The sequence below is a fragment of the Nicotiana tabacum genome, chromosome 13 (genome assembly GCF_000715075.1).
Source record: "Nicotiana tabacum cultivar K326 chromosome 13, ASM71507v2, whole genome shotgun sequence".
In the NCBI taxonomy this organism is placed as follows: domain Eukaryota; kingdom Viridiplantae; phylum Streptophyta; class Magnoliopsida; order Solanales; family Solanaceae; genus Nicotiana; species Nicotiana tabacum.
In genome coordinates this window covers 10,091,848-10,108,123 of record NC_134092.1, presented here as the reverse complement: position 1 = coordinate 10,108,123, position 16,276 = coordinate 10,091,848, and the positions used below count along the sequence as shown (strand labels likewise).

General features: G+C 40.4%; 1 protein-coding gene across 1 annotated transcript; it reads left to right on the top strand.

Moving 5' to 3' along the window:
* Positions 1-632: 632 nt before the first annotated feature.
* LOC107812956 (uncharacterized) lies at positions 633-14,919 on the top strand. The gene is made up of 6 exons (XM_075227719.1): positions 633-1,200; positions 3,581-3,709; positions 3,796-3,916; positions 4,010-4,091; positions 14,159-14,312; positions 14,415-14,919. The coding sequence occupies exons 1-6, from the start codon at positions 907-909 to the stop codon at positions 14,547-14,549; spliced, it is 915 nt and encodes a 304-aa protein (XP_075083820.1). The 5' UTR covers positions 633-906; the 3' UTR covers positions 14,550-14,919.
* The last annotated feature ends 1,357 nt before the right edge of the window (positions 14,920-16,276 follow it).

The window sequence follows — 16,276 nt, the reverse complement described above, 5'->3', positions numbered from 1 at the left end:
ATATATTAATACCCACTCGGAAGAAAACGCATAACTTTATTCCTACTTTAGTGAAACTTGTGGTATTAGAATCCCACTTCCATTCTCAAAATTAAAACTAAAATAAAAGAGAAAAATGAAAGGCCTCCGCTCTTTCCCAGTTCCCACAAAAACTTGTAAATATTTATTTTGAAACAAAGAGAAAGAAAATCAACCAATAACTAATTAGCTACATGTAAAGACGAAAGAGGAATGGTCCTTTACATTGCGTCAATAGCCACTCTATGCCGTCGCGTGCCAAATAATCTCTTTTTTATTTATAACTCTATTTTGATGTTGTTACTATTTTAATTATTCTCATGGCTACATCACTATCGATTTTTTTTTTTCAAATTTACTTTAAAATATATTTTCCTTTAGCCCATCAAAAACAGTCTCTTTACTACAAGCGCTTTGTAAACATCATCCTCTCCTGACCCTATAAATTAATTAATTACATATTATTAATCTGACAATAACATACTCAGTCTTATTCCACGTTGTACTATATGCTCATTTAAGGGAAGATAAACTTTGATTATGGATAGAGGATCCGTCCATTCCACCGCAATCTTGATGATAAATAGTATGTTTCAAAATATAATTTCTAAGTGGAGACTATTGTCGAGGCACAACCTTGACCACACCTCCAACTTGACTCCAAATCCATTTTTTAAATCAATAAATTATTTCAGAGTTTCACAATAATCCTAATCCTCGTAATAATACACTCGGCAGCCATGTTAAAAGTCTTTAAAATACTTATAATCAGTAGAAACAAACAAAAGAGCTTTTTGAATTCTCCATTAATCTGCCATTTTTGACTTCCCCTCGGTTGTGAACGATAACACGGTGCGCACCCTTCGCCGGATTTTACACTGATTCACCATGCCGGAGCTGGTTCAAGCTACACAAGTCTACACGCCGAGAACTATACAGCTCTGGAAATCGCTACTGAATTGGCTAGCTTTCTTCTTCCAGATCTTTCTTCAGATCCTCAAAGGCAATAGCTCTCTTCTCTCTTCCTCTCCGCAGTTCAAGCCGCTGCCTGACGTTGAGCTGCTGGAGGAGGAGGAGGAGGAGGAGGCGCTGCCGCCGTCATCCGTCGCTCTCTCGACTCTGCAAATCACTACCGAAAGTGTTCCGATTAGTCTCCAAGAGGAACGTTCACAGAGGCTCACGGTAATGTCTCGTAATGAGCTTTGTAGGAGACGTTAATATTTACTGATATTGTTAACGTTATTGTTTAGCGGTAGAAATTGGATTTGAGTGTAGTGTTTTCCTTTGGATCGGTATCACTAAAGGCGAATATTATTTCCAGCATAAAACTCTTTTCTAGCATAAAATTCTGTAATATTGATGCAACAAACTCTGCATTATTAATACAACCTTTGGTTATTGCTTATACACGGTGGATATAGTGTACGGGTTCATTTGGACCTAGTAACTTTGGCTCGAACTGTATATTTGTGTTGATTCACTAGATAAGTAGAAAAAATAGATTTCAAACCCACTAAACAAAATGGACTAACACTGTATCTTTGGCTCAAACTCCGTATATGTGTTGAGTAATTCACTAAATAAAACGAAATAATAGATTTCGAACGCAATAAATCAAATAGATGTATTTCAAACTCGAACCCATAAAGTTCAAATCTTGGATTTGCCTTTGACAACTCTATACATTATAGTCTGATGTAAAACTCTGCTTAACTAATACTTCCATAAGTTATTAGTTTGTACGAGATAGAATGTGAAATAGTAATACATGTATCAGCAATACCAGGAGAAAACTAATTCTTGACTTTGGTATTGCAATCTCTGCATACTAATCCTTATGTTGCTAACGTCACATAACACACATAGTATTATTCACTACATAACAATTCATGTACTGTGAATTCTGTTTAACTTGTAGACGAATGAGACGACCTATATATTTTATGTTATCGTTGAACTGCTTATCGTTCAGATGAACATGACTAATAGTTTTTTGGTATACAGTTTGATGGCTAAGCATTAAGCTCTTTCATTGTTAATGAGAAATGATCAGATATCACTCTTGCTTGTATTGGTCACTCACGAGTGGATCAGAGTTATTGTTGTTAACAGTTGAACACTTATAAGGAATCTAGTAGGTTCGCACTTGAGCATTAACCTGTGTAATTAAATAGTCATGTTTGTGGCAGACTGCTAGTCAGCTGTGGTAGTGGTTAAATTGATGCTTAATAGGAAATAGGAGTTCTTGTAAAACTAGACTATTTTCGTAATTTTAGTTTCTTTTTCTGGCCTATTTTAGATTGGCCAAGGTGCATATAGATTCATTGGCAAACAGAAATTCATGGATAATGGTTGATATTTCTTTGCAAACTGCATTCGTGCTGTATTGTCCGGTTAATCCTACAAATGATGTATTAGAACATGTTAGCTTTTATATTATGAAGGAACTATAGCATCTAATTTATTAATTTTATGTTTGCTTTTTGAAGAGGCATAATGTGGGAGATACAAGCTAACCAACAGTGGCGTAAGCTGGTTTAGTTTTTCTTTTTCTTTTTCTTTTTGGTGTTTGCGTCAGCTTGCACACGCCTCGATTATTTCACCAGATGCCTGCTAATCCCACCAGTACAAGTACCGGGCAACTTTGATCACCAAGACTTAGGCAAGATTAGAAAGAAATCACCTAGTTTTTTTAGTCTCTGTGGGGATTTGAACCCCGGTCTTGCCTGGTTTCACCCACTTCAATGACCACTAAGCCACACCCTTGGTTGCTGATGTAAGCTAGTTTAGTAGTGTGCAAAAGCATGTGCAGATTGGTACAGGAAGATCACAAGTCAACTTTGCAAATTTAGTATAAGCATATAACATGCGAAGTTAGCTTCCAATCTGAATAGTGAAGATATTTAAGGAAAACCAACTTGGTAAAAGGAGGAAGTTTTAAAGCAGGGCAACTATAACGAGGATGCAAAAGCTGAGATTGATGAAAGAGGCAGTTATAGTTCCTGAGAAGCATTAATTTGCCAGAAAGTATGTCAAAGGATAGGGAATGTTGTTATTTACAGCATGCATATTTTGTTAGTAAGGTGATTTCTAGTTTTGGTAGTGTCACAATATTCTTTTGGGTTTCTTCTCATCTCTTCTTTCTTTATTTCTTGGGAAGGTGGTGTAGTGGACAAGGTTATGCCGTTAGCACACCCTTAGCTTGCAAATGAGATCCCTAGGGGAAATGGCTTGACAAGCGAGTCGAAACACCATACGAGTCTGATGAGCTTTTTGTTAGTCTTTGATACATGCTTGAGTCAGCAAAGTGCTAATTTAGCAAGTTTGAATGGTGTTATATATGTGTGATGAGCACTTTATTGGTAATAACTAATAGGTAGTGCTCTTCCGACTACCTATCACTCCTTAGCTAGAATGTTTGTAGAACTGGATAACCAGTGCTTCCTGCTACAAGGATTAACTGCTGACTGTCAATGGTGTTGATCAATCTTTTAATAGATATTTTATTTAAAAGATTACCTTCTGTTTATGTTTTTCTTAAGTTCTTAGATGCTGGATGCAGGTGGTTCTTGACTTGGATGATACTTTAGTTTGTGCATATGAGACATCAAGTATGCCGACAATCATGCGTACCCAGGCAGCAGAGGCTGGGTTGAAGTGGTTTGAGCTCGAGTGCGTATCTTCGGACAAGGTAAACTTTCTAGTTCCTACTAGTTGATATAATATTCTGGCAAGTTTCTTGAAGAATTCTGCTCTAATTCCTCTCGGAGGTTTTAGGAATATGATGGCAAACCTAAGATCAACTATGTCACAGTTTTTGAACGTCCTGGACTACACGAGTTTTTAAAACAACTTAGCGAATTTGCTAATCTGGTCTTGTTTACTGCTGGACTTGAAGGTTAACTCATTACTTTCTGGTTGATTTAGTTATCTTCCTTTTCCATTGGCGTCTTCATCCAAAATTGTTGAATTTTTTGTTATGTGCATACAGGATATGCAAGACCCCTTGTTGACAAAATTGATCCTGAGAATTGGTTTAGCCATAGGCTTTATCGGCCTTCAACTATTAGCACGTAAGTATAGATACTGGCTTTGTCTTTTACTGTTTTTTGTCTTTTCCTTTCCCTGTTGAATAACCATGATTGAAATTCTTATCTGGCATCATTTGACATGTTGAATATGACGCTAATCTAATTTTTTTAGAGAAATATCAAAGAGTAAAGAAACACTATCTGAAAGTAAATGGCATAAAAGGAATAGAAATCTGATGCTATTAGAAGGAAAATTGGATAAGCAATATATCTTGTGTTGCCTTTCATCTTGATTAGTAAAAGCTATAGATCTACCTTATGGCATATCAATCTTTGAGACAACAGTTGTATTTTATATGCATATAGTGGTGCTAATTGGTGTTGAGCACTTGTTCCGAGCACTGGTCTTGAAAATGTTGTACATCCTATCTTTAATCACTAGCCAAACTTTATATGGTGGTTTCAAGTGTAAGAGTTGAAGAATTGTTACCTTTCTCAAAAAAGATAGTGTTAAGAGTGGAAAAAGTCTGATTGTTGGGGGAGGGAGGGAGAAGTGGAAGTCATGCTGCCTCATCAATGATAAATGCCATGAGCTCCATTTGAAGACATTCACTGTCCTTAGATTGCTAAAGCTGAAGGGATGAATTGATTGAAAGCTTATGCTGAACCTGCTTTTTGTTAGTCATAAAAACAACTGCTCCCTCAGTCCCAATTTATGTGATGGTGTTTGATTGGACATCAAGTTTAAGAAAGAAGGAAGACTTTTGAAGCTTGTGGTCTAAAATGAGCTATAGATATTTGTGTGGCTATCGATCATCTCATTAACTAAAATGGGCATTTTAAAGTTAAATTATTACTAAATATAGAAAGGTATCATTCTTTTCTAGACCAACTAAAAAGGAAAAAGTGTCACATAAATTGGAATGGAGGGTGTAATTACTTTATGCATGATCTCACAAAATTTGAATAATCTTTGTCAAAATATACTTGTCTTTTTGTATCCTGTTGATCACATTGCAGAACAAATGTACCATCGAAAGAAATGATAAATTAATCAATGACGTAAATGACATGATAATAGGAGGGGTCCGAGGAGAAAAGGTATGAAAATAGTAGAGGCAGTGGCTTTATGGACTTAGCTTAAAAGCATTGCTGGAAGATCTTTTTTGCACTTGCTGATATCTATAGAGAATCTGTTGTGCATCTGTTTCATCTACTCCAATCCGTAGCAGGTGAAGGATTCATTCTGAATGACTTCGTACTGAGAATGATCAACTTTTACTTTCTAACTGATTATGAGGACATCCCCTAGCTGCTTTATTCATTTGTCCTGAAAAATCAGTGCAAAGTACTAGGATAGCTCTTCATCATTCTTCTTTTTTCGAAACATTAGCACAAACTACTACTAGTAGCTCGCAATAGCTTTAAGATTTCTTCGATCATGCTTTCATGAGATGAAGCAGACCAGATGATGGAAGTTACAGTTCGTTGCAGGTCTGAACATAGAGTAGGGAGTTTGTTTCTAGCAGAAGTTCTTAAGTGACACCGAGCACAGCCTTCTTGAAGAATCATTTTTTGAAATTCTGTCATGCTAACTAAGCTCTGTATGTTAATCCTGAATTGAGATCTTAGTGTGTCAGTTTAGGTACCTAGTCTTTTTATTTTAGTGCCTCAGCTCTATGAATCTGATCTTCAAGCATATGTTACCGATTGAAGATTATCTTTTCCTTTCCAACCCCCAGTTTCATATATTATATCTATGGAGTATGTATAATATTTAAGCAAATCTAATCCTTATTTTTTCTGAAGTATGACGGATTGACGACTGACGTGTTTCTAAATGTTTCCTTAATCCGTGTAACTTGTTTAAGTGTGTGACCATCTCATCAGAAAGCTGAAACTGCCAGAGAGAACATACTTTTAGATACTTAATTATGTATTCAACACGCTCCCCCACTTATAGACCTGCTTTTGTTATGGTCCGAGCACGTAAATTCTTTTTGATAATGAGTGGTGGCGAGACTCGAACCCAAGACTTTGCCTGCTTTGATACCATGTAAAAATATAGAAGAAACTAAACTTGACTTGGTTAACAATGTATAAGAGATGCTTCTTATATGGACCCCAGGACTTTGGTCTTGTGGCAGGAGCGCAACTCGTGATGTGTGGGTTAGGCGCACGTCATGTGTTCGAAGTCTGCCACTAACAAAAGCCTGGTATTTAAGTAGAGAAGGGTTGAGGAGCGGCCCATCATCCACAGAGTTTCGAAATCGATCCTCGGAGATTTCTTTGCTATCAAAAATAATATTAAATGAAAAAAGGTGCTTCTTATACGAGAGTCTTAGGCTATATAATATGCTAAATGATCAATCCCCGTGTTGATAAGGTAAGTAAATATTTTATAATTAAATCCAAAATATCCTAACGTATGCTATAGAATATTCTGTATGATTTTCCTTTTTAAATATTATGTGAATCTAGAAGTATATGAATGTAGACACATATTCACTTGATACTAAATATAGCTCATCTCTTGTGTTGGCTGGTTGCTTTTTTATTAGCATCCTTAGGTGCAGTAAGGATTCATACATAGTTGTTAACGGAGTAGAGCTACCAAATTCTGAGGACCTCTTTGTCAAAACTTTGTTAACCCGTGGTAGTCCAACTTTGGTACTCTCTGTCGTGTTATACATGGTGACTAGCTTATGAATGTTAGAAGCGGTAAGATCATAAATTGTGTAGGGCCTCACATTTGAAAGAAAACATTTGTTAAGTTAGACTTTCAAGTTCATGTCTCTATTTATGAAAATGTTTTATTGTCAATGCCACTAACTTGCTTCTATGGATTATGGTGTTTGTTTGAAGTTTTGACGTTCTTGAGTTTACAACATCAACTTTAGAGTTTTCAATGTGTATGTTTGAGCTATATCTTGGAAAAAATGGAGTACTTTTTTCTGAAGATTTCCATACTTCTCAAATTTGTCAAAAAATGTAAATCTCTAAAAGCTAGTTTTTGGGTTTTTTAAAGCTATAAAAATTGAGTTTGGAAATGTTGAATTTGCTCTGGCATGTTTGTATACGGGTGAAACCGGGCCCATGGGACGCCTCAGTTTCCGATGAAGTAAACGGAGCAAGAGACGTGACGGTAAGGGACCGGAATCGAGGCAAGGAGCCCCTCGAGCCGGGGTCCGGGCAAAACGCCTGCCCTCGGAAGTATCGGGGCCATGACTCCCAGGTTCGGTTCGAATCCCAAAGGCCTCGGAGAGCATTACCAGATAATCGAGCACGACCAACAAAAGGCTGTGATATCCGTGACCAGCCGAATGTCACGGCGTGAATCTCGACACGTATCGGCAGAAAACCGGTGATTAGTTAAACATAAGATTTTTACCTTTTATGAAATTGTACTTGGGATAAAACACCCCTACTATATAAAGGGGGTCTGATTATTCATTAGACACACTTTAACACGCACATCAATGCAATATACTCTTATTTTCTCTGTTATTCAAAGTTGTTACTTTTGTTGATCAGTTCATCATTAACGTGAGCCCGGGATCGAAGACAAGCGTTTCATTAAGCTATTAGAGTCCGAGATCACTCCATTTGATTGGTTTAATACTTTATTACGTCCTTTATATGTTTAATCTAACGCTATTTATCATTTGTATTGAATTAACCCGCGTATCCTTAAAACCACTTACAAATTTAATTGTTATCCGTTTTTGAGGGTAAACGGTTTGGCGCCCACCGTGGGGCTAAGCATAATAGTGCCAATTTGATACAAATTTTCATAACACAGTCTATTTTACACTTGTTCTTTGAGCTTTTAATTTCAGGTCAAAACTAAAAATGTCAAACTCCCAATCTGCCTATTTGAACGTGGATGCTAAGTCCGGCCACCATGGCGAGAACAACAACGAGGTACCCAGCCACAAGGTGCCCCCTACTAACCCCAACGGAGTCCCAGTTGCTGATCCGATCGATGCTAACTCACATGTGGCTATCGAAGCAAACTTGCCTACTGACCCCTCGCGGGGGAGCCCGGTCAATAGCCCAGAGTACACACGACGGCGAAGGTGATGGGATCAACTTGCGCATGATCTTCAAAATGTTACAGGCTCAACAGGCAGCGATAGCCTAGTTGCAGAACCAAAGCCGCGCCCCCAGCAGAGCTGAGCCCGAATCGTCCCGGGAAAACGCCCGTAGAAATGAACTGGCCACAGAAAGGTCGGGTGAAGCAGAACCCGAGACCCCAAGATAATAAAGATGCTTGAGGAACTGATAAAGCGGGTGAAATCAGGAGAAAAGAAAATCGAACCCAATGACAAAAAAATAGAGACCTATAACTCCAGGGTCGATCAAATCCCGGGAGCGCCACCAATACTGAAGGGCCTGGATTCCAAGAAATTTGTCCAAAAGCCTTTCCCTCCGAGCGCAGCTTCGCCGCCGATCCCAAAGAAGTTCCGTATGCCCGAAATTCCGAAGTATAATGGGATAACCAACCCAAACGAACATGTGACCTCTTATACGTGCGCCATCAAGGGAAACGACTTGGAAGATGATGAAATCGAATCCGTTCTGCTGAAAAAGTTCGGAGAGACCTTGTCGAAAGGAGCTATGATTTGGTATCACAACTTACCCTCTAATTCTATTGACTCGTTTGCTATGCTCGCATATGCCTTTGTAAAAGCGCATGTCGGGGCCATTTCGTATCGAGGTTTCAAATGAAACAGATGGATCTGCCTCTGGTCGCAGATTATTGGGATGTTCGGGCCTTCACCCAAGGACTCAATCGCCGAAGCTCATTGGCTTCACAATAGTTGAAGCAAATCTGGTAGAATACCCGGCGGTAACTTGGGCCGACGTCCATAATCGGTACCAATCAGAAATCAGGGTCGAAGACGATCAACTCGGGGCTCCTTCCGGGTTCGTTTATCCCGTCAGAGCTAGCGACAAATCCAAAAGAGACATTGATTGTGAACCAAGATCGAATAGAGACCGGTATCAACCATACAATGAAGATCGAAGGGGTAATGGGCCCTGGCGTAACACTGTGAAAGGTGAAAGAAGAAGCGACCGAAGTCATAATAATCGGGGACTCATGAGCAAAAGCGGTTTTGACAAACCCATCGGGTCTAAGGAAACACCAAGGTTATCGGAGTACAACTTCAACGTCGACGCTGCCGCCATCGTATCAACCATCAGACGCATCAAAGATACTAAGTGGCCTTGATCATTGCAATCCGATCCTGCACTAAGGTACCCAACCTAATGTGTAAATATTATGGCACTCACGGCCATAGAACCAAAGACTGTCGACAAATGAGAGAGGAAGTAGCTCGGTTCAACATCGGACACCTCTGAGAGTTTCTGAGTGATCGAGCCAAAAATCACTTCAGGTTTAGGGACTCCAACAAGCAGATCGAGCAAGCGGAACCTCAGCACGTCATTAACATGATCATTGGTGGGGTTGACGTCCCCCAGGTGCCGATGTTAAAGCGGACTAGAGATTATGTACCAGAGGGGACCGTATCTTTCAATGATGAGGACGCTGAAGGCATCGTACAACCACACAAAGATGCACTAGTAATATATGTACTCATAAATAAATCTCGAGTTAAGCGTGCGTTGATTGATCCAGGTAGCTCTGCCAATATCATCAGATCGAGGGTCGTGGAACAACTGGGTCTACAAGACCAAATTGTGCCTGCAGTCCGAGTTTTAAACGTGTTTAACATGACATGTGACCACTAAAGGGGAGATAACCTTGCCGGAACCGTTCAGGAAACAAAGTTCTACGTGATCGAAGGAGATAAGAGATACAACGCTTTATTCGGGAGGCCATAGATTCACAACATGAGGGTAGTACCTTTGACACTACATCAGGCGTTGAAATTCCCTACACCGGGAGGAATCAAAACAGTTTACGGAGAGCAACCGGTCGTAAAAGAAATGTTCGCGGTCGATGAGGTGGTCCCGATATCCGCATTCTCGACATCGAAGAACCCGAGCTCGATCACCAAGGAAGAAACCAAATATCAATCACCGACATCGGCCCCGATCGAACCAAAAAAGCAGGGAACGAGCGAGGATGACGATTAAGGAGTCCCCAGATCTTTCATAACCCCTGACGATTCCGATGCCACGAAGTCAACGGTTGAGGAGCTGGAGCAAGTCATATTGATCGAGCACCTGCCCGATCGGAAGGTATACCTGGGCACAGGGTTACTCCGGAGCTCAGGAAAAAACTAATTGAATTTCTTATAGCTAACATAGATTTTTTCGCTTGGTCCCATCTTGACATGACTGAGCTTAGATCCAAAGTTTCACTCGGTTAAACAGAAGAGGAGGCCTCAGTCCGAAGTCAAGCACGCATTCATCAAATACGAGGTATCCAAACTCCTTAAAATAGGTTCTATTCGGGAAGTTAAATACCCGGGCTGGTTAGCAAACGTAGTGGTAGTACCTAAAAAGTGAAATAAATTAAGAATGTGTGTAGACTAGAAACACTTGAACAAGGCATGCCCTAAGGACTCTTTTCCTTTGCCTAACATCGATCGCATGATCGATGCGACGGCCGGGCACGAGATACTCAGCTTTCTCGACGCCTATTCCTGGTACAACCAGATTCGGATTGATCCGGACGACCTGGAAAAGACTTCCTTCATCACTAAATACGGCACCTATTGTTATAATGTAATGCCATTCAGACTAAAAAATGCCGGTGCCACTTACCAACGCCTAGTAAATCGGATGTTCGAAGAACAAATAGGAAAATCAATGGAGGTTTACATTGGAGACATGTTAGTTAAGTCCTTGCGAGCAGAGGACCATTTGAAACATTTGCAGGAAACCTTCAACATACTGAAGAAATACAATATGAAGCTGAACCCGGAGAAATGCGCTTTCGGAGTCGGATCCGGGAAGTTCCTGGATTCATGGTGTCCAACCGGGGAATCGAGATCAATCCCGACAAGATCAAGGCCATAGAAGACATCACCGTGGCGGACAATGTCAAGGCCGTTCAAAGACTAACCGGGCGCATAGCTGCCTTGGGTCGATTCATTTCAAGGTCTTCCGATAAGAGCAATTAGTTCTTCTCGTTATTGAAGAGAAAGAATAACTTCTCGTGAACCCCGGAGTGCCAACAGGCTTTGGAAGAACTTAAACGATACCTTTCAAGTCCGCCTTTACTTCATACACCGAAGGCAGACGAGCAGTTGTATCTGTACTTAGCGGTATATGAGATAGCGGTAAGTGAAGTCTTAGTCTAGGAAGAAGAAGGTACGCAATTCCCTATATATTACGTTAGCAGGACTCTAGGCGAGGCCGAAACGAGGTATCCTCACGTGGAGAAATTGGCGCTCGCTTTGCTAAGCGCCTCCAAGAAGTTAAGGCCATATTTTCAATGCCATCCCATATGTGTCGTGACCACTTACCCATTGAGGAACATAATGCACAAACCCGAGCTCTCGGGACGATTGGCCAAATGGGCCGTGGAAATTAGTAGGTACGATATTGAATATCGACCCCGAACCGCAATCAAATCTCAAATTTTGGCAGACTTCGTGGCCGATTTCACGCCGACCTTAATACCCTTTGTCGAAAAGGAATTGTTGTTAACCTCGAGGACCTCCTCGGGGATTTGGACCCTTTTTACGGATGGTGCTTCGAACGCACAGGTAACGTAGCAACATGTACCCCGAGATCAAAACAGCGAAGTCGATCCTCTAGCCAACTTGGGGTCGACGGTTGATGACGATGAATTCAGCTCGGGAACGATCGTACAACTCATGAAATCGGTAGTGGAAGAAGGCCACGCCGAGATAAACTCGACAAGCTTGACCTGGGACTGGAGAAACAAGTATATAGATTACCTGAATATCGGGAAGCTGCCCTCGGATCCTAAAAAATTGAGAGCTCTATGCTCGAAGGCAGCCAGGTTCAGCCTGTCTGAGTACAACACCCTGTTCAGAAGAATGTTCGATGGCCCACTCGCCATATGTCTGGGGACGGGAGACACCGAATACGTTTTGAGGGAAGTTCACGAAGGCACTTGCGGGAACCATTCGGGGGCCGAATAAACGATTCGTAAGATAATCAAAGCCGGCTATTACTGGATCGACATGGAAAAAGATGCGAAGGAGTTCGTACGGAAATGCGACGGCTGTCAGAGGCACGCACCGATGATCCATCAGCCCGGGGAGCTACTGCATTCGGTCTTGTCACCTTGGCCATTCATGAAGTGGGGAATGGACATTGTCGGTCTCTTGCCATGGGCACCCGGTAAGACTTAATTTATATTATTTATGACTGACTATTTTTCAAAATGGGTTGAAGCTCACGCATTTGAGAAAGTCAGAGAAAAAGAAGTCATTGATTTTATTTGGGACCACATAATATGTCGGTTCGGAATGCCGGCCGAGATCGTATGTGACAACGGGAAGCAGTTCATCGGCAATAAGATAAGCAAATATTTTGAGGACCATAAGATCAAAAGGATCCTGTCAACACCCTATCACCCTAGTGGGAACGGGCAGGCGGAGTTTACGAACAAGACTATACTCCAAAACCTTAAGAAGAGATTGACTGATGCTAAAGGAAAATGAAAGAAAATTTTGCCCGAAGTCCTGTGGGCATACCGTACGACCTCAAAGTCTAGTACCGGGGCCATCCCGTTTTCGTTGGTCTACGGTGTCGAAGCGCTAATACCGGTAGAGGTAGGAGAACCGAGTTTCAGATTCCGATATACGACCGAAGAATCAAATGGTGAGGTCATGAGCACGAGCCTGGAACTATTGGATGAGAGACGTGAGGCCGCCCTCGTTCGGTTGGCCGCCCAAAAATAAATGGATCGAAAGGTATTACAACCGGAGAGCCAACCTATGACACTTCAATATCGGGGACTTGGTGTTAAGAAAGGTGACACTGGACACCTGGAACCCGAACGAAGGGAAGCTGGGACATAATTGGGAAGGTCCATATCGAATTATCGAGATTATGAAGAATGGCAGTGATATCCTGAAGATTCGAAGGTAGAAGCTTGGTCAAAAGTTAAAAAATGAACGAAGGAGGGGAGTATTTATAGAGGCATTGCGCCGTTTCACGTCTAGGGATGGCCTGCCGATGGCTGACTCGCGTTTGAAGTCATAATGACGCGACTGACGGCACATTTCAGATTCTTTGTCGTTTCTGTCACGGCGTATTTAAGAAGGAATCGAAGTGCATATGTCGTTTCTCGTCGTTTCCCTAAACTTACTCTCCGAGAAACGAGGGGACTATCTATATACAGGTGAAACCGAGCCCATGGGACGCCTCGGTTTCCGATGAAGTAAACGGAGCAAGAGACGTGACGGTAAGGGACCGTAATCGAGGCAAGGAGCCCCTCGAGCCCGGGTCCAGGCAAAACGCCTGTCCTCGGGAGTATCGGAGCCATGACCCCTAGGTTCGGTTCGAATCCCAAAGGCTCCGGAGAGCATTACCAGATAATCAAGCACGACCAACAAAAGGCCGTGATATCCGTTACCAGCCGGATGTCACAGCGTGAATCTCGGCATGTATCGGCAGAAAATCGGTGATTAGTTAAACAAAAGATTTTTTACCTTTTATGTAATTGTACTTAGGGTAAAACACCCCTACTATATAAAGAAGGTCTGATTATTCATTAGACACACTGTAACACATAAATCAAGGCAATATACACTTATTTTCTTTGTTATTCAAAGTTCTTATTTTTGTTGATCAGTTCATCGTTAACGTGAGCCCGGGATCGAAGGCAGGCGTTTCATTAAGCTATTACTGAGTCTGAGATCACTCTATTTGATTGGTTTAACAATTTATTATGTCCTTTATGTGTTTAATCTAGCGCTATTTATCATTTGTATTGAATTAACCCGCGTATCCTTAAAACCACTTACAAATTTAATTGTTATCCGTTTTTTAGGGTAAACAATGTTCATCCTTGTAAATGCCGCTTTCAGTTGATGCCACCTATAACAGCTTAAATAGTTTAAAGCCACTGGTACCTGTTTTAAAAAATAGTTTAAACCACAGTTGTTTCTATTTAATATAATTACGGTAACTTTGACACCATATTCACATCACAGGGAATTCCGGGAACATGTGAAGGACCTGTCATCCATATCAAAGGATCTATGCCGGATTGTCATTGTTGATAACAACCCATTCAGTTTCTTGTTACAGCCTTTAAATGGGATTCCGTGCATTCCATTTTCTCCTGGACAACCCCATGACGAGCAGGTATAAGAGATGGAAATTTTTATACATAAAAGAGGGTAATTCCTCAAATTTTCGTTTCTTTGATGCAACGAGTTTTGACTTGGCTTTCATTTTCTACATTAGCTTTTGGAAGTAATCCTTCCACTTCTCAAGCATCTCTCTGAGCAGAAGGATGTAAGGCCTGTGCTCCACGAAAGGTTTCAAATGCCTGAATGGTTTCAAAACCATGGAATTCCCGCTTATCGATTTATGGATTGACAAATATATGATGATCTTGGCAAGTGAAATTGTTGCTATTCAGGGAGACACCTATACTCTTATATGTTGTACAAGGTTAGTACTTCTTCACCAGAAGAACGAATTTTTGTATAGCTTATTTGTGCAGAGCAGTAACCATCTACGAAGTCCCAACTTCCTCATGGCTCACTTGATGTTCTCCACTCTTCATTGCACACATAAGTATTACTGTGGAAATCTTTTAAATTCTCGTGTAACTTTGTTCATAGCATCCGATGTCGGAAGATATTTGATCACCTATAATTATACCTTCACCAAAATTTATGTATATATTTGATGCCTAGATACTCTTTTCAGTAATTAGAAGTGTTAATTTGTTTAACCAGTCTCATTTCATCTATAGCATTATTCTTTTTGTTGCCTTGCATCACAAATCAATGAATCATTGTTATGATTATTTAACTCCTGTAATCCACTGGTCTACAGTATTTTATCTGGCGATCCCTCGGGGCCCTAACACAACTAAAAGCGCGTTGATTCTTTCTTTAACTTTAATCAAGATTTATCTTAAGAAATCCAAAGGATTAAACGAAAGGATGGACAAGGCTATGGATATGTTTGAAGCTTTGGGCTTCTATATAATGAAGCTGGTTGAAGGCAAGCCATGTGTTCTTGAAGCTTGAGGTACAAACCAAATAAACACCTAATGCTTATTTATAAAAAAACACAATCAACATGCATTCTTTTATGTATTTGATGCTTATAACTTATTTTCTATCAGTTAAGCTAAGTGGTCTTTTAATAATAGCAATCTTCCATAAGATCGAGGATGAATATCTGTTAGTCCACACTCGTGAGTTTAGAAGGTAACAATGACCACAAAAAAGTGTGGAATCAACCAACAATAATTCAAGACTGCATAAGAAAGACTCATTGGAGACCTTGGCGGAGCCAGAATTTTCACCAAGAGGTGTAAAAATATAAAAAAATTTGATATGCCGAAAAGTTAAAGGGAGTCAACATATAGTAAATATACATAAAACAAAAAACATTATCTAGCAATATGGTGTAATTTTCTGGCGAAGTTGAATGTGGCTCCGCCACTGGTTGGAGATTGCATGTTACGTATCTATTGGTATGTATTTCTTCTTGGATTCACAATATCTTAAGTACTTCCTCTTTGAATTCACACTTAATATATATCGTCAGCGTTTACACTGAATTAAGTGTGTGTTGATCTTATCCTATTGTCAATTGTGGCGTCTTGGAAAATGAAAGAAGAAGAAACAACTTATAATTTAAGCGTTGTAACTAAAGGAGAAATTGTATTGGCCATGTTTGCAGAAAGAGTCATCAAAGATACAAAGTTCTAGGTAATAGACGAGGACATGGCCTACAATATAATCTTGGGAAGGCCATAGATTCATAATATGGATGTTGTCCCGTCCATGTTGCATCAAATTATCAAATTCCCTTCACAGTGAAAAATCCGACATACGCGGAGATCAGCAAGCTTCACGAAATATTAATTTGGTGGCGATTTCCAACACAACAGCCAACGATGCAGATACGAAATAGCAATTAAAGAATTCAGTTGAGGACACTTTTGTTCATACCTCAACTGAAAACACACAGATCCAGAGGAAGATGAGAACATTAAAACAATCACGGAGGAGCTCGAATCTATAATATTATTTGTCCATTGGCCATACAGAAAAGTTTACATCGGAGCAAATTTGAGCCAAGAG